General features: G+C 41.0%; 1 protein-coding gene across 1 annotated transcript in view; it reads right to left on the reverse strand.

Moving 5' to 3' along the window:
- The window catches only part of RANBP3L (RAN binding protein 3 like), a 38,996-nt gene extending 27,852 nt beyond the window's left edge, over positions 1–11,144 (reverse strand). The window contains exons 1-3 of the mRNA XM_051642754.1: positions 10,997–11,144; positions 1,961–2,019; positions 1,654–1,690 (exon numbers count right to left, since the gene is read on the reverse strand). Coding sequence (XP_051498714.1) covers positions 1,654–1,690; positions 1,961–2,019; positions 10,997–11,144 — 244 coding nt within the window. The remainder of the gene's footprint in view (positions 1–1,653; positions 1,691–1,960; positions 2,020–10,996) is intronic.
- Between the last annotated feature and the right edge of the window lie 1,731 nt (positions 11,145–12,875).

Here is a 12,875-nt window from a genome sequence, read left to right on the forward strand (position 1 = left end):
GATCATTTGTTTGGGGGAAAAAAAAATAATATTTTAAGATTAGTCAATTTAATGTCATCCCTTCACAGGCAGTAAAACAGATCACTATCTGCCAACTGTCAGCTTTCTGAAGTAGACTACTAGGTTATGCCTCTGCTGCTGAATCAGAGAGGTCTCTGGGGCCAACTGGCAATGTAACACTTCTGCCTTGGAGATGGCCATTTGGAGAGGTTCAAAACAGAACCAGGGAGGGAGCTATCTGTTAGGCAGTGTCAACAATCGGAGGTCAAACTCTCAACTTTCCTCCTGCACCCTGCATTAATTTTTGGTATAGGCATACCCTAAAATTTCTACCATATCTTTGATTTTCTGTGTATTACCTCAGTATAATTTTCAAAGTAAAACAAACTTAGCTTATCTTGAATCCTCTTAGCTGCATTCAGGGGTGTCAGGATTAGGTAAACAAAATATACTGTACACATATTACCATCTGAAATCAGAAATAACTTTCTGGTCCCATCTGTATATGAATTAAACATTGTAAAATCCAGATCAGTCCTTCTGCATGGTAGCCTCAGTGAGTTGTGTGCATTTTCCATGGAAGAAATACACAGTCCTTAAAAGGCCTTCCAGGTCATCTACTGGCCAGATGGAAGGAAGGGCCCTTCTGGAAACTGCTTTATATTTTCAGGGATTTCCCAAAGAATACTGATCTCTTCCACAAACCAGGGAATCTCATTCCTTTCTAGCCCTCCTCCCTTGACTGTGTAAGCAATTTTAGGAAACTATAAGAAATACACAGATTTTAGTTTGGAAAATTAATATTTTTACTTCAAAAGGGATTTACTGGAAATTACCACCAAGTTTACATCAATGTCTGTATTTTCATGACTGGCAGCAGAAAAGTTTCTTAGACAGGAAAATTCTTTTTCATCTTTACCAGATGAGAATGCAGAACTATAGAAATTAGAACATGACTTGAGCTAAATGTCATACCTGTGTTAGACTGAGAGTTAGACTTCTGGAAAGTAAAAGATGATGATCTTGCACGCTTTCTAGAACAACTAACGAAATCTAGAAAAAAGTAAATATGTTGTTCTGCAGGGGCAGACTGGCAGGAAGATTTCAGCACAATGTTGTATATGGAATTAAAACCTGAACGAAATATATGATAGGAATAACTTACAGAAACAGCTTTAAGGTAGTATCTAAGAGCACAAAGGCTTTGGAATCACCTGGCACAAAGACTTAGGGAGTCTTCTTTATATCTATTAAGTTCAGGGAACCTAAATCAAGCACTTAAAAGCAGTTCAGAGCACACAGCCCCAGAAGACATGAAGAATGAGAAGCTACATTATAATGTTGCCTAAACAAAGAGAAATGGGCAGCTAGGAACTTGTACAAACTGATGAACATACTTGGGCACTTTACAGGGCTGCTAGACTTTGGCTTTCTAGTAAGCAAGAGAGGTAAGATGGAAGAATTTTTGAGTAAGACAGGGATACAAATACATTAGGACAGAGTAGCTCTACAAACCACATAGTCTTAGTCTACTAAAAGGGATTTGTCCCTGCTCACACAAAGTAAGAGTCCTAGCACTATCTTCACAGATAAAAATCAGACCTATGAATAACCCAGTGAATTATTATACTGTTTCAATGAGGTGGTTATTACCATTTTCAGCGTTGCAAATTGGGGCTTCTGCAGGCCGCTGTAAAAAAATATAGGCATGGAAAGGTCAAGGCAGAACAGCCATTTTTTGTACCAGGACACAAATTATACCAAGCCAGCATATAAGCATTAAAATCAGTCTTGTCTCTAGTTTTCACTTTTCCTTGTTCTAACTTGAAACCATTTATCACAAGTCCTAACCTGGGCAAAATTCTGTTATTGCTGCTAGGATTATTGCCTATAGAATCTCTATTTCTCAGCATGTTTTATTAATTTATATATATATATATATAAAAAATAAGTTTTTTACCTTCAAAGAACAGTCTTTCTTTTCGAATACAAATGTTGGCTGCACAAGCACTGATCTTTCTGGAAAAGAAATAATTTTTATTAACAATTCTGTAATAGCACTTCTCAACCACAGCTCACAAAGTGCTGTGCAGTAACAAACAAGAATTAATACTTTTGTTACAAAGGAAGAAAATAATAGCACTGCAGTGACGTACAGCACAGTCCATAAATAAAAGAAACACCTCAAGCCCTCAAATCCCAGCGTGAGTTTTGCCTAACTAGATGCCACAGCATTTGGCCTCATATTTTTTTACACTTCTCTTCATTAGAAAGAATAAAAAAGTGCTTTTAGCCTTTCCAAACTATACCTGCCATCCTTGAAGAACAAGGCTGAAATGCAGGTTTGGTCCTCAGAAAAGTGCCAGGATTTGAAATGTAAAATGATCCCAAAAAGAAACCAAGGAAATTTGTTACATTTGACCTCTCGGATACAGTCACATTTTTCCATTCTTTAGCCTTCAAGTAAGGGAATGTAGTGTCAGTTCTAATGTGTGTGTATGATATATAAACATATGAAGTTCTTCAGAGTAAATTCTACTCTTAGGCATAGCTCTGCATTTCCCAGGTATGACTGAGATGAACTTTGGATCCATGTTCTTGTTTTTCTTTTATTTTCTTTTTTTTTTTTAATGAAACTTATTTCAGCTTAGAGTTGCCTCACAGCCAATTTTGTGTTGATTTAGAGGTCACTACTACATCCTATGTGATTTCTCTTTGCTATTTACTTTGCTGACACCTTTGCTGCCTGTACAGCACTAAAGGACTAACTTTGGTTGCCAGTGTGAAAGCAGAAGTTGTTTTCACTAGCACCACCAACTAATGACACATTTCTTATACCAATGAAAGAACAGACACAAACAGATGGGTTTTTTAGACCACCATACACAGGATTTGCCTCGTGCTAGCTGGAGATGTCTTTAACTTTTAGTCAATAGAAATAATCACCTGAGCCTGAGCATCTTTTAGTTGTGTATGTTAGGAGATGACTGGAGACCTAAATGCTTATATTTCTCTCAAACGGTAACAAGGACAGACAAGAGTGACTACTGAGCTACATGACAGGCCTTTGGGCAAAGAAGTCCCACACTTGATATCTTACTAACTGACACTTTACAGAATATTTATCATGCACACATTTATGTAACACTGGCTTCCTCTGTTTTATATTAGAATTTCTCAACAAAAACTCCATGTGAAAATTTATGGATTTGGTTTGCACAACTATCTGTGATTTCTAGCATTGCTATAAATTACGTAAACATTTAATAAAGTAAATATCAACCTATCATGGAGGTTTTAAAATTACTAAATAAATATATATTCAACAATCAAGAAAAAAGCAAACATTAATTAAATGCTGTGTGTATGTAAACTGGGGCAAGAAGCATGAAACTGGTACTCAAGTCTAGCAATATACATACAAACCAGTAATAACTAATGCAGTTTTGCCGTTGTGAAAGTCATTTGTATTTACTTAGGCATTATATGTGTGCAAAATAATGAGTTTTCCAACCTCGACATACTTTGCAATGAAGGTCGGGTTTGTCCTTAATAAAAAAAGCAGAAAAAAGTTTACATTGTTCAACTCCAAACAAGATAATTCTCTGTCACTGAAAGCTGAAGTGTCGTCCATAATCCTGTTTGAGCTGGGATGCCATGGCATGAGATGGAGCAATCCCACTTCTATTCACTAGAGGGGAGTGGCGCGCATAAACAATAGCATCTTGCTGAACAATGATTTATTCAATATAATGGGCTTTTTTTCTGTCTCCTTAAAATAAATAAATAAATAAAGGAATAAAAATAATTAATATTCTTATTGAATTAAGGGAAAACACGTAACTTAAAGCATAGCTACAGAAAACGTCGTATTTTTCATGGTACGTCTCAAAGTTAGGAAGCATTTTAAAAGTTACATTTACTACTTCAAAGCATGGAATTAGCAAAGAGTGAACTCCTGTGAAAAAGAAACAGCCTTTCCATCAAAGCATTAACTTTTGCTGAAGCTAGAAGGCTGCAGGGTGTTTGTAGGAATTAGGAACTTTCGCTACAATTTAAATAACAAAATTTCAGTAATAGATTAAAACCCAGAAGCTCCTGAAGGAAAATTTGTAACTGCCTGATTACCAACAGAAAAATGTGAAGCAAGGGTATAATGGTACCTCTTAAGGATAAATATATGTAGTTTGATACTGGGGTTCATATAAAAGATACACCACATCAACTGCTTTTTAACCAAGAGGAAAATTTTCCCTTTAGATTTAGTCAGAGTTTGTGATGCTGCCATGGTTATTTATCGCTTTCACAGTTCTGTATTTTTTTCTACCCAAATCAAGAAAACCTTTTTGTAAATCCTGAAAAGTACTCCACACACCTTATCAGTGACATCTTCACTCCTCAATCAGACCAATCATAACAGAGTTAAAAATAAATTGTATTAACTACATATGTATCCTATGAATAAATTTCAAATTTGAAACTTTTCAGATATTTAAGAACAAAGTATCTGCAGCTGACCCTGCAGAAAAAAACAACACCGAATTACTTGTGGATGTAACACGCGACCATCAAGGAGTTACCACAACTGTGTCCATATACTAATTTTAACACTGGTGAGCAACTTTGCACGTCTCTCCATGTTGTGCACTAAGGTTGCGGCTGGCAGGATGGATGGCTGAGTGCTGGGAGACAAGAAGCCCCCTGGCAGCAGCAGGGGCACTCAGCCCGGCAATGCCCAGCTGTCCCAGGGGAGAGACAGCAGCAGCCAAAGCCAGGGCAAGCAGATGAGGCAGGATGGGGTGAGCTGCAGTCTCCTCTCCTCCCCATCACCCACAGGACATGGACAGACATGAGCTGGCTGGGGCTGATTTATGACTGGACTGCTCCAGTCCTCAGCAGTTTGATACTTGTTACCAGAAAAACCTGCCAAATGCCTCTGGCTTCAGGGACTGCAATAATCCACCAGCCTCAGCCAAGAGTCCAGACACAGAACTTGTCTGCCTGCCCATCAATAACCACCATAGATTGGGCTTCTCCTCTGCAGCTGCTGAATTAGAAAGGTCTTGGCCCCTTGTTTCCTGTATTCAGAGTTCAAAATAAGTCCTTGCCCAGAACACACATGAGAAACACCCAGTTCCCTTGCTTGAGCTTGTATCTGCCTGGCCCCTTGGCTCCAGCCTCCTGTCCCGCGCAGAAGCTCTGACCTGAGCTCAGGCCTAGTGCCTGCTCTGCCCTCTTTGTCCTGTGTGGGATCCCTGCTCCATCACTCTTCTTGTCACTCTGCCTTAGCACTGTACCTGCAGGCAATCCACAAATCATGGTCATTCATGTGCCCAGATGGAGACTGCATTTATAGAGTTCCATTTGGAAGAAAATGCAGAAGTCCATCTTGGGAAAAATAAGTGTTGTCTGCTGCCTAAGCCTAGGAAGCATTAGTCAGACTGACGTGAGAAATAATGTAAAACTGCTTTCACCAACTTGGCTTGATTCCCAAAAACTGGCATTGTGCACAAGGTGTATGGGTCCTTCAGCCTTTGCTGTGACATTACACACTTCACTTTTATTACTATTGCTTTTCCTAAAGCTGTAGAAACTTCACGAAACACACGCATTAAAAAATAAGCAGAACACTGATGGTTTTGACAATTTTAGAGTTATTGTTATTACACCATCTTGCCCAGATAACATGTAAATGTTCCTTAACCTTTGAGGGCTAAGGACACAGTGGAGAGAATATGAGCCCAAATCTCTCCCCTGTTTCCAGGCAATCATATATCTGAAGTCATATGTAAAAACTAGCCGACAGTGCTGTGGCTCTATTCTCCCAAGGCAGAGCAAAAAACCCCCAAATCTTTAAGAGGATAAGACAGGAATTTGCAATCTCAATAAAAGTTTTTTACTTCTGACTTTTAAACAGTTCATTTTTACATTTTCAGATTCAAAGGAAGATGAATTTGGTTGCATCTTCACCATTACCAAACTTGCAAGGAGTCTGAAAACATTTAAATTCAAATTAATACAAACTAATTTCACTTTTTTGTATCTAAAGTTAGGGAAAAGTGTTAGAAAACTATTAAAAAAACCAGTAGAAGGTTTTTTATCTCTCAGGATGGCTGACTCCAGTGAAATATGTGAGTGCCCATCAAATCTAAAAGCAAACCTGATTTTACATACGTATTAAAATGCTAAAACGCAATTAGAGTTTGACAGTAGGCACAGTTCTTACACGTGAATCCTGTTTTTCTCCTCCAGTCTTAGCAACATACTCTATTATAAAAAGGAAGTACTCCTTCAAATTTGTTTTCTGTACAAAATTTAGTGGTTAGGGATCCCCTTTAGCTAATTACAAAAGTGAGTAAGTAAGAAATTAGGATTTCTGTGGTGTCAGATTTTTAATTCCAGCTCAGTAACCAGATAATAACTTATTCAGGGACTAGCCAGTCCATGTAGAAGAAAGCTGTATCTACTTTTCCAGTAGAGTAACCTAATACCTTATAATGTTAGACAACTTATATAGTGTTTTGTTTTTCAGCTTTGGATTACAATTTACTATTAGGCTTAACTGAAAGCCATATAAAAAACTGTACTTTATATATTTCACCACAAAGCTGGCAACAGGTGGTTTTTTATTCTGTCAGTTGAGTGCCATTGAGCAGTTAGATGGCAGGATTCTCATGTCTCTACTGTTCCTTTCAGTTTCATACAGAGAATTTCTTTAAAGACCTAATGTAAATATGCTGGGTTTTGCCAGAGCTTTCCATACTCTCGCAACTTTACATACTATTTGTTTTATATTATTCTTTACAATTAATTCTACAATCGGGTATTTTAGATTGGCTTAGCTACAAAACACAGAACATGAAAAATCCCACCCAGTAGTTTGTCACTGTCAACAAAGATGTAACACTGACAGCAAAAGCTGACTTGCAAAAAATAACATTTTTCTCAAAATTCCTTAAATTAAAATAGCAAATCATACATTTTTGGGTTTTGTACCTCACAGGAAAACTTAACGCTCAACCAGAAAATACAAATTTTACTTCACACAGTAAAACCAAAATAAAACAAAAATGTAATATTTTTTTTTTTTAATTCTGGAAAATTGTATGATCTCTTTGTAATGTCACTAACTTACAAAACCTTTAAGTATCCAGCTTTCCCTCATTACATCATAGTAAGCGCTACACAACACACAAAAAACTACATGAACATTATTAATCAAATAATAATTTTATCCCATCAAAAGAGAAAGCTGTGACATAACATTAGCAGTTTTCTGTGATTCAATATGCTATAGCATGAATTTGACTAGCTTTATATATTACTGCTATAATTTGAAAAAATAAGAGCACAAAGACTGATGCTTTTTGATGTTACAGCTTAGTTTGCGGGTTCCCAGGTCATAGAACTTGAACCAAATAAAGGTTAAGAAATAGAAAAAAAAATCTTGCACATCATATTGGCATTTTGTTTGTTTCACATACGAAGTAGCTCAATGCAATTGGGGAACATGCAATTGGGGAAGATGTTGAAAAGTAGATTTACTGTGACTGTAGTTACAACATTCCCAGAGGAAGTTTTGTATTACTAAAATACTAAGAAAAAAAACAAACCAAACTCTAACAAAGGGAGAGCTTTGTCTCTACCATTTATGAATATATATTGTTTACAACTATTACTTGAGAAGATCATTAAGACAAAATGTTTTGCCTGGTGTTTTGTGTCAATATATGTGAAGAAAAACAAAGTAACAACAGACTAGCATGTAAGTGAAAGAGATGGATACAGAGATTAGTATAGTTCCATGAAAAAACATTTATTTTGACTATGCTAGCTGATGATCTGCTCATTAACATATTGCCTCAAGGACTATCAGAGTTAAACTGTGTCCTAATGAAACTTATTTTTGTTCAATATGCTGAAAAATCACAGAAAACTACCTATACTTCAGATAATAAACAGTAACAGGCAGAAGAGAAAGATGTATCGTGAAAATATGCAGTACGGTAAATTACAAAATACTTTGCTATCCAAGCTCAGATTCATGTTTAAATATTGTTGCTGGGTTTTGATACAACAAGACATGTGTTGGTATTTCCAGAGATGGACTGTTTTCGTCTAAAAAGAGGTGAAGAAATTATAAAAACCTTCTGGCTAAGAATAGGGTTTGCCATACCTGCAGTAGAACTGCCATTTCTGTTTTATAAATACTCACTAAACTTCGCAACATGTAGCAGTTGAGTCAGTTCACAGCCAAGCCAGAGGGCAACAAGGCTGCCAGCCAACATCTCAGGTCCGTCAGTGACCTCAGTAAATAAGCCAGGCTTTCCTCTGACATACTTAAATAAGGAAGGTGAGATAAGGCAAAATGGAGATGTCCCACAGCAGTGCTTTAGGCTCCCCACTCAGAGCTTCCAGAAACAGACCTGTTACACAGGATCACCAGTATGAAATTTAAAAAGCTTCTACTGTACGTCAAGCTCTGAGCAGCTGAGAACTCCAGTGGAATTCACATGCACAGCTGGCTGCTCAGCACCTTTGAAAATTCAGGTCACTTATTTAAGACTTTAAATATGGACCTGGAAACCTAATTTCAGATTCTTGTTTATTACCCTTCACACTTTTGATTTTTGCTTATGAAGCACATTCAGTACATTCTAAGACAACTTCTTTAAAAACGGAGATCTGCCAAGAGGGAAGAATTTTCCAAGAAAATGTAGGTGGGTTTTTTGCTGTTGGTTTTGGTTGGTTGGTTGGGTTTTTTTGCTAGGATATTGTGAGACAAGACTGATTAATTAGTTTGCGCCTAAACCCATTATGAGGGCATGGTGGGTTTTTGTAATTGGTAACCATTGAAAACAAAATGGGAAAATAAAACAGGGTCATAAATCAAATGAACTTCTAATTTGGTCAAACCTCCAATGCTCATCAAAAGAGTTTTCCATATGCAGAGGCACCAGAGACACATGTCACCATACAGGCAACAAATTTTCAATTTCAGTATCTTAGTCATAATTCCGGACTTCTAAGCTAATTGAATTTTTTTTTCTTTTAGAATAGTCTTCTATTGAAGAGTGTCAGTGAATCGATTGCCACAAGCTTTCACAAATCCTGATTTTCAAAAAAAGTCCAATAGAAATTGCTTTAAATAATTTTTCAAAAACCACACTGAAATATTTTATTAAAATAAATAGTTTCAGCATTATTAAAATAAAGTACTTTAAACATATTGATATAAAAATTTTGGACAAAGCTTTTCATTTTTTAAAAGAACAACATTTCTGAGCATTTTATTTCTAGATAATAGGAAGAACAAGACATTTGGCCACCTGGCTGTGCTTGCTGCAGAAATGACTGTACGTCACTGGCCCATGAAGAGATTGCTCAACACATCACTGCATGCTGTTCAAACACTGTATTAAGTACAAAGGGTATGTTGCTTGTCTTGGGTTCAGATCGCATCCTATAAATACAGTTTGGGGAACTGAGAAATAACTTCACGCATCCCTGTTTGGATCAGCAGGGAGGACACGGCCAAAGAAGCTAGTTTCAGCTTCATCTTATTCACAAAGAGGAATGGAAAAGTTCATCCAACCATTGCAAAATAAAACTGCTGGAAGAATTTGTCCTAGGACAGCTTTATAGAACTGTTCAATCTTGTTCAAAATGTTCAATCTTGAACATTCTTTGTCATACATATACGTCATAGCACACATAAATAATTTCGCCGTCATCAATGAGACCAGTTATGAGTGCAAGGATTCTTCATCCAGGCACAGCTCTGCAGAATCAGGCCCTAACTTTTTAAGGCATGTTCACTGTTTTCAATCACCCTCCTCAATACTAGAGATTCTAAACCATTATCTTAATTAGTGTGGGAAGGTTTCTTCCACCCAAGCATTTAGATGTACTGCCCCTAGCTTCCACTGTGGGTTTATAGCATGCCATATGACATCTAAAAATTAACATACTTCTCTTTAGCCATGGAAACTCAGCTAACAGCCTGCAAACATGTTTATAAATACAGCATATGTCACACCCATTCATGTCTGTAGAGCACACTCCTCATCTTTATATGGGCAAGACATGAAGGCATCCCTGTCCCAGCCATACTCTATCCCAGTTTCTGGGAGGGATGAAACCCAGTTGGCTTTATTTCAAACACTGGAGTGAAGGGGAGTCTCATCACTACAAGGTAGCTCTAGCAGTGATGCAATGACAGAAGTAACTGTGTCACTAGAGCAGCAGAACTGTAACCAAAACTTGTTTTAGAAACACTGAAACTTCCAGCATTTTTAATCTACCATGCAAGTCTGTAAAACACTCAATGCAAGGCCTATAAAACTCATAGGCATATAAAGCTTTACCATTTTCAGGGCATTCTACCAATATTAAATTTCATAAATCCCTAGAAAGTAGAATGGAAATAACACTTGGAATTTTTGTGTGCAGAGCTTGAACTATACAGGTAATAAGGCCATGATCCAACAGCACTTACACATCCTTAAATTTTAAGCACATAAGTAAATAGGACTATGTGTACTCAACATGAAGCACAAACTTAAATGGTGGTTGAATCATAAATTATCCCAGGAACTCTAAACTGTATCAGCCACAGCAGCACCAGGTTTGGACCCTCAAAAAGCACACGCATCTTTTTTGCTGTTTCGGGTTCATGCACTGTCACCAATCTTTGTTTTGTTGTTGGGGGAGGGGGGGTTTAAGGGTTGGTGGCATCACCTACAAAATGCCCTGAACACCAGTACTGGTTTCTTCACGCGTCCTTGCAAAACGTGTCAGCATCACAATTTCATACACACCACCCTCGGTCCTTGGCGCTGCTCATTAGGCAGATGACGGATCTCCTCCCCACCTCCCTGAGCAGCCAGAACTTCAGCCGGTGCTGCTCTCAGCACGCTCAGGTGCGCAGGGCGAGGCGGGGACAGCCCGGACAGCAGCGGGAGACAAGGAGAAGAGACGAGCCGACAAAACCTACCTTTACAGCACTCCTCCTCGCAGCAGCCGGGGCAGGGCCCAGCGGGCCGGGCTCTTCTGCTGGGGGGGTCCGGCTCAGCCGGCGGGCAGTGCCCGGGGCCGGTGCGTGAAGCATCCCCTTTGCCCGCCGGCATCGGCTGGTTTCTCATGACGACGTCCTCGGAAGTATCTTTATATATATATGGAATGATATATATTTATATAGGGAGAGAAGCCGTAGGTGGGTCTAGAACTTCGGGTCTCGGCCGACCAGCTGTGCCCCAGGCCACCCCCCAGCCAGCCGGGCCGGGCCCCGCGCCGCGCAGCCCCGCAGCCGCCCCGCGCTGATGGCGGCCCCGCCGGAGCCAGCGGCGGCTGCTGCGGCCAGCAGGGAGTGCGGGGGGGGCCCGCTGTGCGGTGACAGCGCCGGAGAGCCCTGGGCGGGGGCCGGCCGCGGGGAGGGGAGATGTAAAGCGGGCAGAGGCGCGTCAGAGGTTGGGCGGGGAGCGGCCGGGCTGGCTGCGGGCGGAGGCAGCGCGGGTGCGGGCGGTGTGCGGGCAGGGGCGGCCCCGCGGTGTGCGGGCAGGGGCACCCGCCATCCCCTGCTGCAGAGCGGGGCGTGAGGAAGACCCCGCCGAGCGGGGACGGCGGCTTTTGCCGCTGCTGGTGCCCGCTGGCGGCGGGGGCGGCGGGCAGGGCTGCGCTGCCGGGGCGGCGGAGGGGGAGCCCGGCCGGGGCGGGCGCGGTTCCCGTCCTCGTCCCGCCGGGCGGCAGCGAGGGACAGAGCTTGCGGGCCCCTGGCCGGGCCGGGAGGGCTGGGTGCCGCTGTCCCGCAGCGCCGCCCGGCCGGGGAAGGGCGGCAGGAGGCCCGCGGGACGGCGGGGACCCTGCGGGCAGCTCTGCGGGCGGGCCCCGGGCACGTCCCTGCGCTGAGCGCCCACCTCTTCCCCTAGTCATTCAAGACAAAAACCGTAGGAATTTGCTAGCGGGTCGTCAGAACCGTATGTCTAGTCCAGTCTAGCTTCTCCGCGCAGCTGGTGTCAGCTCTTTCACAGGAAGAGACGCCAGGAGCCCAAGAGCAGGCAGATGTTGAGTAGTTTTCTTTCACTAGAACCCCCGTGTGTGTCGGCACAAATCCTGAAGGGTGCTGTTTTACCGCTGCTGCAGGAGCATCAGTAGTACCATAGAAGCTGTGGGTTGGAAAAGACCTTCAAGATCATGAAGTCGCACTGTTAAGCTAGCACACTGCCACATCCACCACTAAACCTGTCCAAAGCACCATGTCTACGTGTCTTTTATAAATGTCCCGGGATGGTGACTCCACCACTTCCCTGGGCAGCCTGTTCCAGTGCTTAACAACCCTTTCAGTGAAGAATTTTTTCCTAATACCTAGTCTAAACCTCTCCTGGCACAACTTGATGGCATTTCCTCTTGTGCTATCGCTTGTTACTGGGGAGAAGACACCAGCATCCACCTCACTGTGACCTCCTTTCAGGCAGTTGTGGAGAGCAATAAGGTCTCCCTTCAGCCAATTCCCTCAGCTGCTCCTCATAAGACTTGTGTTCCAGGCCCTTCACCGGCGTCGTTGCCCTTCTCTGGACTCACTCCAGCACCTCCATCTCATTCTTGTAGTGAGGAGCCAGTTTATCCAGAATTATTTTTCATCCTCTTCCACAAGTTTCCCAGCATCTCAGCAGTTTTTCTGTTATATTGCAGAACAAACAGATCTGTTATCATACTGTTTGAGGTAATAATGCCCAATTCAATTATTTGAGATTATCAGAGTAATTCAGAATCCCATAGCATGGATTTATAAAGGATTTTTTCTTCAAGCCAGTAATTCATCAATGGAATAATATAATTAATCAAAGTATTTGGCATTTTAGTCAGTATTCACTTAG

This window comes from Apus apus, chromosome Z, assembly GCF_020740795.1.
Source record: "Apus apus isolate bApuApu2 chromosome Z, bApuApu2.pri.cur, whole genome shotgun sequence".
NCBI lineage: Eukaryota > Metazoa > Chordata > Aves > Apodiformes > Apodidae > Apus > Apus apus.